Source organism: Urocitellus parryii, chromosome 9, assembly GCF_045843805.1.
Source record: "Urocitellus parryii isolate mUroPar1 chromosome 9, mUroPar1.hap1, whole genome shotgun sequence".
Taxonomy (NCBI): domain Eukaryota; kingdom Metazoa; phylum Chordata; class Mammalia; order Rodentia; family Sciuridae; genus Urocitellus; species Urocitellus parryii.
The window spans coordinates 99,537,649-99,557,101 of NC_135539.1; the positions used below are offsets into that span (position 1 = coordinate 99,537,649).

Below are 19,453 nucleotides of genomic sequence, written 5' to 3' on the forward strand. Positions count from 1 at the left end.
ACAGGATGTGGACAACAAAATCTAGAAAGGGGAATTAGTGTCAAAAAGCTTGTTGTTGTTGTTTTTAAGCATATTTAAAAAGATTAGGAGTGGGGGAGGAATTAAGCACAACAGTGGGATTTAGGTGTTATTTGACCTTTTTTTTTTTTGAGGGTCTTACTTTGAAACCCGGATGTATTATTTTTCTCTGACATTGATCAAACTACTTTCCTTCAAAAGAATGGCAGAAGATTGAGGTCAACCTATGTTAAGATTTAACCAGTTGAGTGTGTAGAGGGAGATGGATACAACGGATTATGGGTAATTTCAAGAGAGTGATTTTTTTAGAATACAAATTTAAGCTGGAAGAGAAAGGAAGTGAGCTTAATAGTTGCTTGAAAATAGTGGGATTGATAAATTGAAACTAGACAAATTTGTGAGATTATTGCAAGATTTTACTCAGGTAATCAAGATACAAAGCTAGGTGGTCAAAAAGTGATATGCTTAACATCATGGTTACAAGGAATGTCCCGTTGATAATAGAATCTAAAGTATTGAAAGGGGATGTATTGAAAGGGGATGACTTAAGTTGTGGGAAGGGAAATATCATTAGTGGTAAGAATAGAAAAAAAATCGGCTATTTCTTTAGAATAAATTAGAATCAATTCCTTTAATACATTTGGTATATATTGCTAAATTGTCTGCTGGATATCCTGTAGCCATTTATATCCTCCACCTGTATTGCATGGGAATATGAACAAAAGCTCTTTTAAACTTTAAATTTCAATCTGTATACCATCATTTCATCCTTTGATCTATTCTACAAATTTTATCATATAGTAAAAATCTTTATATGTTAAATCTCGAATTCATTCATGAATGTGAGACTCTGACTTTTTAGAATAGTCCAGTGTTCACAAGGATTTATTTAATCCTTAGATGCCTAGATTTAGTGAATGGTTTGCATATGAACTTACTAAAAGAATTTCCCTTCCCAGGATTTCTCTTCAAGAACAGTGTACTTTTTGACAGGGCCATTTAGAAGTAGTTCCTATATATGAAAATCAGTATGTGGAACAACAGAAAATGGGACAATAATTCTTTTTGCATTCTATGATACATTTGAGTGTAGTTCCTGTCAACATGTGTTTCCGTGTACTGTGTGAATGCCCAAGTTTGAGATATTGCCTAAGTCTACATATGTTAGAATCTAACAGCAGAGGGGTACTTCCCACATGCCTAATCTCACATTTCCCCATTTCTCTCTCTGCCACCCAGGTGAGTTTAAATGATACAGGTTATTCCTCTACTATACACAGGCATGTGAATATCAGCATTCAAGCTATGTACTTTTGCTCTTAAAGCCTTGGAAATGAAAAGCAGCTCTTCATTATAACAGGATTCACAGATTACAAAGTAGATGTTTAAGAGTGCGTTTTTACTGTTAACATACGTACTCTCTTGCAGTTTTTGGAGGAAATATAAATTATCACCACCTCTGTGGAATGCAGTATGAGAATACTTAGTAAAATTTTTAAAATATAGATCCCTTTCCTGTCCCACCCCTCTGCCCTACTAGAGTTCGTCTATTCCTTTCTTGCTACCCCTCCCTATCCCACTATGAATCAGCCTTCTTATATCAGAGAAAACATTCAGCATTTGTTTTTGGGGGATTGGCTAACTTTACTTAGCATTATCTTCTCTAACTCCATCCATTTACCTGCAAATGCCATGATTTTATTCTCTTTTATTGCTGAGTAATATTCCATTGTGTATATAGGCCACATTTAGGGGTATAGGATAAAAAATGATTGTGGAATGTGATGGACATTATTATTCAAAGTACATATATAAATATACGAATTGGTGTGAATATACTTTGTATACAACCAGAGATATGAAAAATTGTGCTCTATTTGTGTAATAAGAATTGTAATGCATTCCACTGTCATATATAAATAAAAAAATTTTAAAAATGCAGATCTCCTTTGACTTTGCACTTTTGTTTATAGGAATTTACTATGTAGATAATTTTAATAAGTGTGCAAAGACACATTAAGGAGATATATTGCAGCTTTCTTTGTAGTACCAAAAAGTGGATAACAACCTAAATATTTATTAATAGGTTAAATCAATTATGGTATGTTCATAGAAGGGAATACTAAGAGTAAGAAGAATGAAATACATCTCCTTGAAATTTTATTAAATAAAAAAAAGCAAGGCACACATCAGTTTATTTGGTATGCAGTTATTTGTGTATATGCAATACTTCTAGAAGGTAGCATAATGAACTTATTAGTTGTTGCCTCTAAGAAGTGAACCTGGGGATATAGATGTATTGTATATTCCTTCTACCTTTCAAGTTTGTATCTATTTTCAAAATGTTAATATTTAAATCATGGTTTTGTAATATTTTATAGGCTGGAGAAATTATGGATGAGAATTTTAATATTGGAGCATTTTCTAATGTTGATTTTATAATTTAAAAAATGACTTTTATCTGTTAACTAAAACCAAACATTCAGCATTTCAAAATAAAAGTGAAATTGTAGTGACCTAAAATGATAGTGTCTTTTCAAGGCATTCAAATCATGTGTTTTTTTTTCCTTTTGTTTTTGTATCATTAGGTATTATGACTCTGTCCCCTTTTGATCAAATGAAGACTGCTTCCAATATAGGTGGATTTAATGCAACAATTAAAAACAGTCCACCTGCCATGTCTCAGTATATCACTGTAGGGTCCAATCCATTTACTGGCTTCTTCTATGCTCTAGAGGTATGAGTTTCATTACTAATCATGAGTAAGGCCACTCTTAATTTTTTCAACTTGTTTAAAAATTAGATATGGTAACATAGCTTTAGAAAGATTAAGCAGTTCACTTTAAAAAAAATTTTATTTGTAGAAGGACACAATATCTTTATTTCTTTATTTTTATGTGGTGCTGAGGATCAAACCCAGTGCCTCACATGTGCGAGGCAAGTGCTCTACTACTGAGCTACAGCCTCAGTCCCTAAGCAGTTTACATTTTTAATTTTCAGTTGAAGCTAAAATTAATCAGAACTACATTTCTTCTAAATTCTTTAGGTTAACTAAAAAGGTAAAATAGAATAAATAAGGTAAAGCAAATTTCTTTGTTTCTAAAGTCCTGAGTTCTTTGACAACTCAGTTTTTAAATATTGGTGCAATAGTCAGAAGCTCAGGGTTGTTAATTATGTCAGCCCACCAGGGATTTAAATAAATGAAGAATTGTAAAAACAGAATAAATTGCTGATAGAAGTGGCAAAAATTGCTTCCTAAAATATGGAAAAATTAGGTGTTAAATTTGGCAGCTCTTATTTCTCACTTAAAAAGCAGTCCTCTCAAAATTGTCCAAATTATCTTTTTACTTTATACAAATTTATTTTAAAAAGAAAAGAAAAAAATAGGGCAAAGAGCCAGTTGTGTATAGATGGAAAATCCATAGCTCAGCTATAATAATGTTGTCTTCGTGTCTTAATTTAACATTTACTTTAAGGTACAATTCAATGAGAGAAATCCTAAAGGTGAAATAGACTACTAGTGATTTTATTTTTGCTTCTAAAATAAAGTTTTTACTGTCTGAAAGAAGGTGAGCTACTAGTTCAGGAATTACATCTTTTCAGAGCATTCTAAATTCTTATTTAGAAGGTAGGTTTTGTTTCTTTGTAAGCTGCTGAGTTTTCTCATTTAAATGTCCTCTCTTTCAGGGAAGCACACAACCATTGTTATCCCATGTTGCACTAGCAGTTGCAAGTAAACTCACTTCTGCTTTATTTAATGCTGCCAGGTAATTAAATAACAATTTTTAATTTATGTGTAGCTTAGTTTTACCTTATATTTTGATTGTCTGCACTTTAGAATTCTTTTTTTTAATTTTTATTTTTTCTTTTAGAATTCTTGAAGCTCTGGTTTTATTTTAAATTTTCTTTCGTTTCAGTGGTTGGCTTGGTTGGAAAAGTAAGCACGAAGAAGAAGCTGTCCAAAAGCAGAAGCCAAAGATGGAGCCAGCTACCCCATTAGCTGTAAGGCAAGTCTGCCATGCTTGTCACTTTTGGTATTTTTAGAAACGACTGTTATGGCTGGGTGTGGTGGCTTATACCTGTAATCTTAGCCACTTGGGAGTCTGAGGCAGGAGGATTGACATGTAACTTAGTGAGGCCCTGTCTCAGAGTAAAAAATAGAAAGGCCTGGGGAAGTGGCTCAGTGAGTAAGCACCCTGGGTTCAATCCCTGGTACCAAAGGGGCAAAAAAAAAAGAAGGAAAGAAGAAATAACTGTTATACTTATTTATGGTCTTTCAGTACACTGAGTTGATTTCATGAGTCTTTAGAGCTTCTGCAAATACTTAAGATGGGTTCACCCGAGGCCCCCATACACACTAGAATGTAAACTCCTTAAGAAGAGTGATTCTTGCCTATTTTGTTCACACCTTCTCCCTCTTACACAGCAGGTGCTCAAAATGTATTTGCTGAGTATACTTTTTAACAGACATCTACAAACTTAGTTTAAGTTTTTGGAAAATAAGTGATAGCTAAAATGTACTTAGTGGTTTTTCTTTTTCTTTTTCTTTTTTTTTTTTAATAAAAGCAGGAGTTCTGAGTGTTTAAGCACTGTTCAAAGTAGTGGGTTGTGCTTCTGTGTTTATTTTAATAATGCTTTAGGATGTGTTAGTGTATTTGTGAGGGTGTTTTGATTTTTTTGTTTGTATTGTTTGTTTTTGCAGGAGGTGGGGGAGCAAGATTTTTGCTTGTTTTTATTTTTAAATCATTTCTTATTACCTAATATAAAGTACCACCATAAAAGGAAATAGAACCCATCCCTTCTTTTTTAAAGAAAGCCAACTAATTAATTGTCAGTAAAATTTATCGAAGTCTATCTTCTATGACTTTTTCATCTCATTTTAAAATACTGTGCTGTAATTTATTGACTTTCATGAATTGACTCAACAATCAAGAAATTATGCATGTGACCCTATATATCTCAGATAGATATGACAATATTTGAGTACTTTGTTTCAGGTACTTTATCTGGAAGTAACTTTCCTGGTCCTTTTTCATTATCTCTTATTTTACTCCATAGTTCTAATAAGATTGATAATAGACCAATAGCAATTTAGTGATAACTCCTTAGAAAAAGGAAAGTTCTTGCTACAGGCAGATATATTGGTGTCAACAAAATATGCTCTAGCAAAAAAGAAAACAGATTAGGACTTTAACAAGAATTGAAAATTAAAAAAAAAAAGAACTTAAAATAGACAAAAGATGTGTTGGAGCAAGCATTATAATATTTAGTTGGTTGTAAGGGTATTGTTTTCTTTGACTTGCTTCTTAATCAAGGAAGGATGAACTTTTGGGGGGGTTGGGATAGGGTACGTGGGATTTAACCCAGGGTGCTGTACTGTTGAGCCACATTCCCAGCCTTTTTTTTTTTTTTAATTTTTTAATTTTTTTTTAATTATTTTAAGACAAAGTCTCAATAAGTTGCTGAGGGCCATGCTAAGTTGCCTAGGCTGGTCTCAAATTTAGTCCTTCCTCAGCCTCCCAAGTCTCTAGGATCATAGACATGCACCACTGCACCCAGGAAGGAAGGATAAACTTACACTTGATATTTTCTAAAAATATGAAGTTGTGGATATCTCTATAGAAAACCTACATAGGATTGTATTTTTACTTTATTTCTTTTGTGTATTTCTTATTGCAATGTGAGGAATAATTGATTTGAAGTCATTAATATTATTTGGACTACACTGAGGCCCACTATCACTTTCTTGCCAAAGTACTCTTGCAGTGATGGGCAGATGTGACTAATTAATAAAATATCTCTCAATTCAGAACTACGTTCATATTTCTTTATGTAAAAACAGATACAGTCTTTTGTTCAATGTTTCCAGATTGGAATGTGATTTGAGCTTTATATTTACTTTTAAATAACAGATTTGGACTTCCAGATTCTAGACGCCACGGTGAAAGTATATGTCTGTCTCCATGTAACACACTGGCAGCAGTAACAGATGATTTTGGCAGAGTTATTTTATTAGATGTAGCAAGAGGAATTGCAATACGCATGTGGAAAGGTACTTACTTTCTTACAAAAATCCAGAAAAAAACTTAATTAACTTTTCATTCCAAGAGTTGAGCAACATTTATCGTCCTTCAGCTTTTGGTTGATAACAGCATTTAATCCGTTGTGTTTTTAGTTTCTCTTTTTAATATGAAATCAGATCAGTCAATTGAGATATATTTTAAGTTTGATCACCTCATAAGTGCTTTTAATTTTTGCCTTGTGCACTTTCTTTCAGTTCTGTCATTGTCAATTTCTGAATTCAGAATTAAGTTTTTCACCCTTGCTACATTCATTTTCCTTCCCAAGACCACTCTTCAGCCAAAGGTTCTCACCACATCATTTAGGTTTAAAAGACTAAAACTTGGCAAATCCATCTTCACTAACTTGACTTTTGTATACGTATGTTTAGGTCAGGCCACTTAATTTATCAATAACTATGTCAGTTTCATTCAGCTATTCATATGTTGATATGACATAATCAATATGATATATATATTCAGGAAGCTAGTCTCCTTTATGTAGCTTCCCCACTCAGGGTTCTTTCTGCCAGCCTCCTCCTTTGCATTCTGGAAAAGAAGAGGGAGAAGAGAAGAAGGATGCTCCTGCCAACTGAGTCAGTCTACTTTGAAAATAGTCCCCCAGAATCCCTCCAGTCTTTATCTATAATTCATTAGTGACATGGTCACACCTAACTGTAAGGGATACTTAAAAATATCTTTTAACTGGGTACATTGTCAGTCTGAATAAAATGAAATTTGACTAAGGAAGAAGTGGATAATCCATTGTTTAGAGTCATCTGGAATAGTAACACTGGTTGGAAACCACAGTTACGGTACAATCTTGTCTATTCTTAACAATGTGAGGAATAATTGATTTGAAGTCATTAATATTATTTGGACTACACTGAGGCCCACTATCACTTTCTTGCCAAAGTACTCTTGCAGTGATGGGCAGAGGCAGTCTTTACCTGCCACATGTTTCAATATCTGTAGAAATAAGTTTCATTGTTAAAGATATATCATTTCTGTCCTGAAACATCAGAGTTGTGTTCTCAACAAGATTTGTCTAACCATAGAAGACGTAGACATGCCAAATGGCCCAGATCCACTGTGGCGAGCTCATTGCTGGCATTGTTGCCTGTCTTTCCTCACAGCAGTTGCAGTCAGTTTTCCTTTCCATTGTGTGCTGGCCTATGAGATGGACCACCCATAATGGAAGAGAGCACTATTTGCTGCTTTCCTCTCACATTTCCCTCATATCACCTCTGTAGTCATGCTTTCCCTTTGTCTGTGTACCACCAAGATTCTTGAATAGCAGGAAATCAATTTGATCTTTTGTTTATCTTTTAATTAGGCTTTTATTTTGAAGCCCAACCTGGTAATGTCCCTAGAATTTTTTTTTAAATTTTTTTTTAGTTATAGATAGACACAATATTTTTATTTTGTTTATTTTTTGTGGTGCTGAGGATTGAACCCAGTGCCTCACATGTGTGAGGCAAGCACTCTGAATCTGAGTCACAACCCCAGCCCTCCCCAGAATATTTTTTAAAGGAGGGAATCTTTTAAAGAAAAGGAAGGAAGGGAATGGAAGCAGGGTATAGTGTTTGTTGATCAGGAAGCTTCAGTGTTAGCTATAATATTTTCTTTTTAAAGAAAAAAAGTTATCTGAAGCAAATATAGCTAGCAAAATATTAAAATTTGATAAGACTCAGTGATTATTATATTTATTTTTCCTGTTTAAGATATTTCATAATAAAATTATAATGTGCTTCTATAGCTTTTTTTGACACCCTCCCTTTCCCTCCAGTATTCCAGATGCTACTGAACCTGGATTAATTAACTAGTTTCTCTTTCCCTCTGTCTCCAAGGGTACCGAGATGCACAAATTGGATGGATTCAAATTGTAGAGGATCTCCATGAAAGAGTCCCAGAAAAGGTGGACTTTTCCCCCTTTGGAAATAATCAGGGTCCCAGTAGAGTAGCTCAGTTCCTTGTCATCTATGCACCAAGAAGGGGAATTTTAGAAGTGTGGAACACACAGCAGGGACCTAGAGTAGGAGCTTTCAACGTGGGAAAGCACTGCAGGTAAGCTACAAGCCCTGGCATTTTATCAACTATAAAAAGAAATATAAGAATACTTTTATTAAAGTAAAGCTTTTATTAGATTAAAGCTACTTACTAGATTACAAATTGTTTGAGAATTGTAATGTTCTTTTTTTTTATTTAATGTTTTTTTTTTATTTTTTTTATTGTTGGTCGTTCAAAACATTACATAGTTCTTAATACATCATATTACACGGTTTGATTCAAGTGGGTTATGAACTCCCGCTTTTACCTCGTATACAGATTGCTGTATCACATCAGTTACCCTTCCATTGATTGACATATTGCCTTTCTAGTGTCTGATGTATTCTGCTGTCTGTCCTATTCTCCACTATCCCCCCTCCCCTCCCCTCCCCTCCCCTTCTCTCTCTCTACCCCTTCCACTGTAAATCATTTCTTCCATTTGTATTATCTTGTCTTATGTAATGTTCTTTACTTTGTTTTTTTCTGTGTCTGGTATATAATTAAATATGACATATTAATAGCAAATATTATTGAAAATACCACGATATGCTACTGAGTTGAAAGTTAGTTTGATGGAGCCATTTGCCCTTTACTTACACTGTGAAGCTCAAAATGAAAAGTTCCTTCAGATTTTCCTAGTGATGATCATAAGCAAGGTGAACATTAACACATATGGCTGACTGTATTCATTTAGTTTTATAAGGTATAACTGCCAGTCAAGTCCTGTTTTACTTATGTTTTTGATATCAGTATTTACTTGCCTTATTAGTGCTCCTGAATTGATGATACTGTAGAGTTCCCTAGCTATAGTAAAAGTACTTTTTGTCATTTCTCCTTTTTCTAACATTTCTGCCACATTGTTTATGTGATTTCTTTAGGCTGCTGTATCCTGGCTACAAAATAATGGGTTTAAATAATGTTACCAGTCAAAGTTGGCAGCCACAGACTTACCAAATCTGTCTTGTTGACCCTGTGTCTGGAAGTGTGAAAACCGTGAATGTTCCTTTCCATTTGGCACTGAGGTAAGATCTGCTGAGTGTCTGCTGATTGATTTTTCTCTGTAAATTTTTTCAAGTTCCTTAGCTTGTGCTTTGTTTTATAGTTAGTGTGTTGTTTCCATCATTAGACTCATATCTTTAAATAGGAAGCATGTAAAGAAAAAAGAGAGAGTGTATCAGGAATAGAAAAAAAAAACAATTCATATTCCCTGATAAGTTGTGTTTATTATTTTAGTGATAAGAAGAGTGAACGAGCCAAGGACATGCACTTAGTAAAGAAACTAGCAGCGTTATTGAAAACAAAATCTCCCAATCTTGGTAGGTATCCTTCAATCAAAACAATGAAGTAAACTGTTTTGTTATTTTTTAAAATTAATAAATATTCAGAATGGAGCAATCAAAATGTTTAACTGCATTGATGAGCTATCTCAACTGCTTTTCAGAATGAGGTGAGAGTGCCTGTAATCTCCTGTTCTTTTTATTGGAGGTGCTCTATAAAGATGAAGTGTGCCATCTAGGAGATGTTAAAATTTATAACAATAGTGTGAGAGAACCCCAAAATTCTTTAGACTGACTGATGGTACAAATATGTTCAATGTTCATTTTCTTTCAGATAAATATTTCACTGTAATAAAAAGTGAAAATTCTACTTTGATTTTCTCATTATAGATTTGGTTGAAACAGAAATAAAGGAGTTAATTCTTGATATTAAGTACCCTGCAACCAAAAAACAAGTAAGTGTATATCACATATGAACTTTCCTAACACAGGGTAATTGTGTATCACTCTTTTTTTTTAATTTGTTGTTCAAAACATTACAATGCTCTTGACAAATCATATTTCATACATTTGATTCAAGTGGGTTATGAACTCCCATTTTTACCACGTGTACAGATTGCAGAATCACATTGGCTACACATCCATGTTTATAATAAGAAAATCTTTATTTTCCTATCTCCTTCCAAACATGACAGGCTAAAGTCTTCATGTTTTTATTCATGTTTATCACTTCTTATAAGTTTATGTGGACATTTCTGTGGTCTCTCTCTTTTATAAAAATGTAAGTATTTCCATACCCTTGAATGCATGGATCTTGTGTAGCCACATATTCATACATAATATGCTTGGATTAAAGACAAATAGTAAAATAAGCACACGTGTCTGATCCACTGTAGGAAATAGAATTTTACCAGGAATTCTAAAGATCCCCATGTGCCTCTCCTTAATCCCCTTAATTCCTAAGGTAACTGCTATTCAGAATTTTGTGTTTCTCTTTTGCTCTTTTTAGTTGCATCATTTCTTTATGACTTCTTTGAAACCTCTTGGTGCATTTTCTCTCTTTAAACTATAGAAATGGAGGCATGCTCTGTCTTCTCTGACTTGTTTTTCTTTGAATGTTGTTTTTGTGAGTCGTCATATGATGCATGGAATTGTAGTTATAGTGATTGTTGATTTGTTTCTATACCATATGAATTCCACTCTGTGACTCTTAAGTTATTTATTCCCTCTTTCCAGTGAACATTTAGGCTGTTCCCAATTTTTTACTATCACAAACAATAATGCCATGCTTATCCTTGTATATGTTTCTTGGTGGACACATACAGGAGTTTATACCTGAGATTGGAATTGCTGGGTTATGAGCTTTCTCATCTGTACTAGATGATAAAAAAATTGTTTCTCAAAATAGCTGTACTAATTCATAATTGCATTTATACAGTGGGAGAGTCCCTGTGCTCCACAGCCTCATGATATTATCTCAGTCATGTTGTCTTTTGCTAGGCTGGTGGTTGTAATATGGTTACAGATTGTAACATTTACTCCAACTCCTCCTCATAAACCCCTCATAATTGAGCTCATGTACTGACTTTATAATTTCTTGTGTGACACTTAAATCCCCACAGGTAACCCTGAATTCTTCCTCTACTTTTTTTTTTTTTTTTGGTCTAGAGATTGAACTCATGGACACTTTACCATTGAGCTATGGTAACCTTTTTATTTTTTGGTATGGGAGATTGAACTCAGGGGCACTTAACCACTGAGCCACTCCCCAGCCATTTTATGTATTTTATTTAGAGTGTCTCATTAAGTTGCTTAGGACCTTGCTAAGTTGCCAAGGTTGGCCACAAACTTGCTATCCTCCTGCCTTAGCTTCTTGAGTCACCAGGATTATATGGAGGTACTACTGCATCCAGCTCTCCTTGACTTTTAATTAGAACCATATAGTTCATCTTTAGACTACATTTTCTACTTACTTCATAGTTTCCCAGCTTTTTCCTCTTTATACTTTTTTAAAGTGCCTTCAAATAAGAACCTTACTAAATATTTCCTTTTTGTAATTCACAGCATTTCAAATAATGCTACTGTGAAAATATAAGAAAAAAATCAGTGTTTTTTCCTATTCTCTTAGATAGTTACTTGATACTTCTTCCACTAATCAGACTTCCCCAAATCTCATAATATGGGAATTTCCCCCAACTCTGACCAATGTGAACTCTAATTCAGTTCACTCTGTCTGCCTAGAAAGAAAGTCAGATCTCACAGGTTGAGGGCTCAATCCCATAGGACTTCCTGCCACTTTAGACACTGGTCACACATAGTAGATGTCTTTAGACTATCACTTATACTTCTGACTGTGACTGCTCCTCAGGTTCAATTAATTTGCTAGAGCAGCTCATAGATCTCAGGAAAACCTTTTCCTTATTTTTATCCATGTATATTAAAGGATATTACAAAAGATACAGATTAACAATCAGATGGAAGAGATGCATAAGGCATAGTATATGGGAAGGGTGTAACCCCTGTCACTCAGAAAATTACATGGGTTTTAGAAGCTTTATGCCAGGGACTCTGGGTAGAGACTAATATGTGTATTTCTTATTTTACAGCTCTCTACTAGAAGAGTTTAATGAATAGTGATTTTTGTTGTGGTCATTTTTAAAAGCACTTTTTACTGTTTTATTGTATAACAAGAAAGTCTGTATCTTGTAATCCCAGTTTCCATTCCACTGACTGTTAACTGGCTTTCATTTTTCTTGGGGCAAATTTCAATTATTAAAGATGACACAGTATGATGACAAGGAGGATGTCTACAAAGGCAGTTTAGGGAACCATGGAGAGGGTCATAACCCCAACAAATCTTCCTACTTTGATGCCGTCATTCTTATCTTACATCATGGAAAAACAGAATTAGGGAACTTCAGCATAGTGCTGGTTATCCTCTTGGTTGTTTGGTTTGTTCTTTGGGGTGTGTGTGTGTGTGTGTGTGTGTGTGTGTGTGTGTGTGTATGTGTGTGTGTATGTTTTAAAACTGTACCCCTACGTCATGTATGAAGCTGTGGGTTTTATTATAAATGCTGGAAAACCCGATAGCAAAAGTTGTCTTATTTTCTTATGACATTTGAGGGAGAGAAGAATTCAGTTTTGATTTTGAGAGACTGACTACAGTAAGCAGGGAGAAAGTAAGCCAGATTCTCACATGTACACTTGTAAGCAGAACAGAGACAGATTACATTTTTCCTGTGTTCTTGCCTCTTTCAGTCACTTTCTTTCTGTTCTTCAGATAATTAATTGTCCCATCATAGGCCTAATAATATTGTGAGCCACCCCATTTCTCTTTCACAAACATGGAAGTTATCGTGTTATAACGTGGTATTTGTCTCATGCTACATTCCTAGTCCACTTTTTAAATTAGTCTCATCAATTTAAATTAATGAACATATTAAATTGATATAAACGATATGAACTTTTAACTTCTGTGTCTAACCCATCAATGTTTCTGATAGTTGCTACATTAGGCATGAGATATTTTGGAACTGGGGAAAGAAGACTCAAGTACATTAGAGGGTTGGTGACTTAATAAACAAATTATATATTGTGAGAGATGGGCAGAGGGTGGATACTATATCCATCTAGCTTGGCCTTTAGATTCACCTGTACATATGCAGTAGTTAAGCTATAACTAAATTGTCAGCTTTTATTATCGGCATGACAGTAACCTCTTTTTATTTATGCCTGTATAGTAGAGGCTTGCTCAGACTCTTCTTGTTGATGAATGGCTTTGTCTCTGTTTCTGTTTGTCTTGGCCATTCTGTTGATCAGCACTTGCCTTCTGGTTGTTTTATTCTCACCCTGAACTTTTTTGTCATCATACCATATGAGATATGATATGAAGTTGATTACATGTTATTTATGATGTGCCTTTAATTCTTTTTTCTAAAAAAATATTTTTAATTGTAGATGGGCACAATACCTTTATTTTATTTAGTTACTTTTATTGGTGCCAAGGATTGAACCCAGTGCCTCACCACATGCTAGGCAGGAGCTCCACTATTGAGCTTACAACTCCAGCCCTCACCTTTAATTCTTAAGTATGTTTACTACAGCAACTTAACTATGAAGCTTCCCTTGGAAATTTGGGATAGTGAAAATTTAGGTGCATAAATATAAATATAAAACTTTAAAAAATGTCTTATAATTATTAGAATTGTTCAATATCTTTCTTCTAGGCCTTGGAAAGCATTTTGGCAAGTGAACGTTTACCATTTTCCTGCCTTAGAAACATCACTCAGACTTTAATGGACACATTAAAAAATCAAGGTAATAGAGTTTATATTCATTGGAGATTGTTTACACTTCAAGTTTTATCACTCTCATTATAAGGCAAATGATACTATCATGTTATTTAATGTAGAAATAATACACATGAAAAATAAGGAAAGTTCTTTTTTATTCCACATCTCTAAAGTATACAGTTGATCTTCATGTGATTTTGTTCTTTCTCTCTCTCTGTTTCTTCACAGTTTTGGGGATCAAACCTAGGGCCTTGTGCCTGCTAGGCAAACACTTTTATGAACTGAGCTATACCTCTAGCCCTTTTCTGTTTCTTATTGGTGGGGGTGGGGGGAATATATGTATATATATAAAATGTAGTAGTAGTAGTACCAGGAATTGAATTGAACCCAGGGCGGTTAACCACTGAGCCACATCCCCAGCCCATTTTTATATTTTATTTAGAGATGAGTCTTAGGAGTTGCTAAGTGCCTCGCTAAATTGCTGAGGCTGGCTTTGAACTCACAATCCTCCTACCTCAGCCTTTGAGCCTCTGGGATTACAGGCATGCGCTTCTGTGCTGGCTGAAAACATTTTCTATATGAGTCTCACTATTGTGAGAAAAGATACCAATATAAAATGTTGAGACATGATTATTCTTATAGAGTTGTAGTAAGCTAGTAAAATTCAACTTATCCTGAATTCCTAACATTAGTTAAATTGTAGTGTGCATCTATTTGAATTTTTACTAGCCATGATAATTATATGAATATAGTTTTATGTTTATACTTTTCTTTAATTATGTATAAGCCAACCAATGGTAACTTAATAAACAAATTATAGTATATTTTTCAGGATTTCAAGCTTCTTAATTTTGAGACTCTTTTACTATTAACTTTTTCCCAACACATATATAAAGCTGACTTTCAGTAAACAATGAACTCCTTAGTGTGCAGAACTGGTTAGAATATTTGTTTTTAAAAAGCACACTGGGAGCCGGGTGCAGTGGCATATGCCGTAATCTCAGCAACTCTGAAGGCTGAGGCAGGAAAATTGCCAGTTCAAACCCAGCCTCAGCAACATAGTGAGGCCCTGAGGAACTCGGTGAGACCCTGTCTCTAATAAATGGCTGGGGATGTGGCTCACTGGTTAAGCGCCCCTGGGTTCAATCCGTGGTACCAAAAAAAAAAAAAAAAAAAGGAAGTGTACTGGGAAGTTGAATCCAGCCTTTCTCTCTTACTGTAAGATGCTGTTGCTAATGGTCCGTATTCATAATAGCCCTTCATTAAAGTGCTATTTTACCTGCTTTAAAAAAAAAAAAGGAAATAAAAATCACAATAGATGACAACAGAACGCCCCCCCACCCCTCAAGGTTTTAACAAAATATCAAAATTTATTAAATGAAACATTATCTTGCACTGGGCTGGGAATAAGCCAAACATTGTTGGGAGTTCTGTACGATTATCACAGTTTCAAGTTCAACCCATAAAGTGAGGTTCCTAAAATTTTCCAGTGTTTTGTTTGCTGAGTTTTATTGTTATCAATAAGAACCTGGACGGTTTTCTATGTTACCGCATCCTAAATGAGATTTCTTGGGGCTTTTCATTGTCTGTCTTTTCAAAGAACAAATATTTGTTTTATATTACATATAAATATGTAAAATCTCATTCAGAAATGTATTTAGAAAATATTTCCTCAGCATTAATCTTGAACAAAATAAAACCTAATGGGGGGTGTGCTTAAATGGAATTTTAATTTCAATCTATTTGTGAGCCTTTCTTGAGGAAAAATTTGTCACAGTTCATAGTTTCTAGTTGAATTTTATTATCTTTGACCATCATAATAATAAGAGTCAAGCAACTTTGTAATTGAATTTCTTCAGTATGTGAGCATAGCAGGGCATAGTAGTTATGGGATGAGGGAAACCATTTTCAAAGGATTTCCAGATTATTTTTTCTGCCCCTCCCCCCATTTCTTTTCCTTCCTACTATTAGAGCATTTCATTTCATTTAGAAAGTTATACATTTTACCATAATGGAAAAATTACCTTTGCTTTCAAAATCTGTTATTGTTTGATCACTCCAATAATTAATACAACAGAACATTGAATGTTTTTCCTTCTGCCTTTTAGAACTTGAGTCTGTTGATGAAGGATTGCTACAATTTTGTGCCAGTAAACTGAAATTACTACATCTTTATGAGTCTGTCAATCAGTTGAATTCCCTTGATTTTCATTCAGATACACCAGTCTCTGATAATGTGAGTAATCCAAAATTTTAGTATTATACAAAATAGTCTCTTTGATATATGTTTAATTTTCAAAATTATAAAGTAGTAGAAAAATCAAGTTTTTTTTGAAGTTAAATTTTCTTTACCATGCCCCTACTGACTTTCTGTGCCTAGCTGCTAAAGTTATACTACTAATATGAGAATATAAAATTTTATTATTAATTAATGTTTATTACTCTAGACTTACTTGGTTTTTCTCAACACAGTTTTTAAAGTTGACTTCTTATAAATAAAACAACTTCTAGAAAAGATTTCCAGTGAAAATATTTTAAGTTTGCTGATATTATAAAACTATAATTTCTTATTATGAAAAACATAATTCTGTGAAACAGAAGAGATCGGTTTTTCTTAGCAAACAATTAAGCTAGCTCTTTTGTGTATTACATAATGAAATACATTCTTAAAATTCTACCTTATATCAATAGTATTTAAAACAGTTACAATAAATGTTGTATTATTCTATAAAACAAATTTGAGACAGCCCCTTAAAATATTTACTATAGTATAGTATTATTTCTGAGGAATGTGTACAAAATTCTTGTTTTTTATGCAGAGAAATAAAGTTAATCCTAATGGAAAATAGAGAAAAATAGTGTCTTACGAGAAAATAACTATAACATTAGGCAGGTGCCCAACCTTGGGACTTCGTGTCCTCTACTTACCTGAGTAAGTTGAAATGATTTTTGTGATTTGTCAAAGTTATTGATGATGCATTTTTAAAATTGTCTGGCTAGGAGGATGTCACTCAGTAGTAAAGTACTTGCCTACCATATGCAAGGTTCTGGGTTTGATCCTTAGTCCTGAGGGAAAAATATCTGGCATATTTGAAAATTCAGTGAGGTTTTATGTAGAAATCTTTTATTTTAAATATACATACATACAAATAAAATTTTTATAAATAGAAAAATGAGGGAAGATTTTTTTAAACCCACACATTCTAATATTGTTTTTAATTTTGGGGATTTTAGATGGATTTTATATAGCAGTTTAATAATACTGTGTTCATGATGATATTCTGTAGTTGATGTTAAAAATGGGCAAACCAGGTTTTTTTTAATATTTATTTGTTTTTTAGTTGTAGTTGCACACAATACCTTTATTTATATGTGGTGCTGAGGATCGAACTCAGGGCCTTGCACATGCCAGGCAAGCGCACTACCACTGAGCCACAACCCCAGCCCCAGCAAACCAGTTTTTTAGGTTCTTCAACGCCTGAATCCAAAACTCTTTTTCAGGAATTGACCAAATATTTATTTTTTTAAAGTTGTTACCTAAAAAAAAAAAAAAGTTGGGGCTGGGTTTGTAGCTCAGTTGGTAGAGCGCTTGCCTAACAAGTATGGGGCACTGGGTTTGATCCTAAGCATAACATAAAATAAAATAAAGGTATTGTGTCCATCTACTATAAAAATATACTTAACAACTTAATGTCATTAATAATCATCTATAGAATTAATTTCCACTTGATAGCTCAATATGTAGCCCCTTACAGAATTCATTTTCACTTGATTGATACATCCACATAGTGTGCAGAGATAAAGAATCACAAAAATCTTGAAAATCAGTTGGCAAATTATTCTTTATTATTTGTTATTTTAAAAGCACTTTTAAAGAATTAAAATTGTATTTTGCTATAGAATTATTTGGATGCTTTTAGAAGATACTGCCAGTTTCTAGGCCAAAGGGCTAATTTTGTACATGCAAAACTAAAATTCATATCTGAATTTTTATTTTTTGCTGTTTGTGGGGCTTAATACATGTAACTCAATGTGCTGAACTACTGGTTTGTGTTTAATAGCATTTTACGGCTTGCTGTTTGTCTTTAAAAACAATAGCTTAAAGTAATGAATTAAATTTATTTAAGAAAGTGACTTTACTTACGTAGCATGGAGGAAACTTTGCTGCAGCAAATATGGGATTTGTGTGTGTACTCTTCGAAAAATGATGGTAGTATGAAGAGATGTTTCTGCATCTATGGTGTATCAAAGTAGTTAAAATGCTGGTGGGTAATATCTGTGGTTTTTAAATCTTTGTGTCCCTGAGAGCCACACAGAGGACTTATGTGTAAATACAGTGAGAATTGTTTCCCATTTTTCTTTAATAATATGTATGTTGTTTAGTATATAAGCATTTAATTTTAAATAGTTCTTTAGTTTTTTTCAGAATGATAAGAGTGTCAGTTGATATCTTTTGAATTTTTTTGTGATTATACAATGATACCTGTTTATTGAAATCCTAACATTTTAAAGAATATTGAGGACTCTCAAACCTGAAATGGTAGTTTTAGTAGTAGTATGTAGACTTTCAAGATTATTTTGTTTAAATAACCATTCATGAAATGTAATTTGAGTGTAAAGTTTTAAGCAGAGTCCATTATAGCTGTCACATTAATAAAAATGTCATCTTTTTCTTACAGCCTTGAAAATCATTTCAGATAATAGGGTTTGACACGCGTGGCATATTTAGAGAGACATGGTGTATTCAGAACTTTTTTTTTTTTTTTTTAAGGATTTGGCTATATTACTAAGGCTTGATGAAAAAGAACTACTTAAGCTCCAGGCATTATTAGAGAAATATAAACAAGAGAACACCAGAACTACTGTCCGATTTTCTGACGATAAGGATGGTGTGTTGCCTATAAAGACGTTTCTGGAATATTTAGAATATGAAAAAGATGTGCTCAACATAAAGAAGATAAGTGAAGAAGAATATGTGGCTTTAGGTAGGCAAAATAATACACTGCTCTTTATATTTTTATTACTGCCCTTTTCTAGAAGAAAGCCAGGTAGGAGCATATAGCATCTTGTAGATTGGTCCATTTAATTTTAGGACAAAGTCAAAGAACTAAATTGATACTTTTTGGTCAAGAAAAGATACTCTGGATACATCTTACATATGCACTCTGTTATGTAAGGTGTATATTAAAGAGACAGTGTTAAACATATAATGATTTGCTTTCTCCTTTAATAAATTAGGCATATTAAACTGCTAATTTTTCTTCTGTCATACTGTTTTGCTCCTCTGGAATTCTAGATTGCATCTTGGGATAATTGTTAGTCCAGATGGTAATTATCCCTTGGCTAATGTGTTCTGTTTTTGTTTTGCTAGGTAGTTTCTTTTTTTGGAAGTGTTTGCATGGAGAAAGCTCCACTGAGGATATGTGTCACACTTTGGAGTCTGCTGGACTTAGCCCTCAGCTGTTGTTGGTAAGATTTTTGTTACTGGATGTTGCTATTCTTTGCAAATGTTGGCTACCAGGGTTTATCTTTTTAAAAATAGTTTACTTTTAGCATATTGTAGAACATACTTAAAAACCTCCTAAGAATGATCAAATTATAATCACGAAATTTAATAGAATTATATATATGGTGGGAGGAGGGAGGGAGGGGAATCAAGAGTGAGTCTAATGGCAACCTAATGGTGAGCCTAAAGATTAAATAAATTCCACTCTGCCCACACAGCACACATGCACACAAAACAATGAGACAGTTATTA

General features: G+C 33.7%; 1 protein-coding gene across 3 annotated transcripts in view; it reads left to right on the forward strand.

Annotated features, from left to right (window-relative positions):
• Positions 1–19,453, forward strand: part of Rab3gap2 (RAB3 GTPase activating non-catalytic protein subunit 2) — a 103,747-nt gene that overhangs the window by 60,573 nt on the left and 23,721 nt on the right. For all 3 annotated transcript variants that reach the window (XM_077802831.1, XM_077802833.1, XM_077802832.1), the window contains exons 10-21: positions 2,607–2,755; positions 3,706–3,785; positions 3,936–4,025; positions 5,931–6,070; positions 7,928–8,144; positions 9,005–9,148; positions 9,360–9,442; positions 9,794–9,858; positions 13,630–13,720; positions 15,804–15,931; positions 18,467–18,680; positions 19,067–19,164. In XM_077802831.1, the coding sequence (XP_077658957.1) occupies positions 2,607–2,755; positions 3,706–3,785; positions 3,936–4,025; positions 5,931–6,070; positions 7,928–8,144; positions 9,005–9,148; positions 9,360–9,442; positions 9,794–9,858; positions 13,630–13,720; positions 15,804–15,931; positions 18,467–18,680; positions 19,067–19,164 (1,499 nt within the window). The remainder of the gene's footprint in view (positions 1–2,606; positions 2,756–3,705; positions 3,786–3,935; positions 4,026–5,930; positions 6,071–7,927; positions 8,145–9,004; positions 9,149–9,359; positions 9,443–9,793; positions 9,859–13,629; positions 13,721–15,803; positions 15,932–18,466; positions 18,681–19,066; positions 19,165–19,453) is intronic.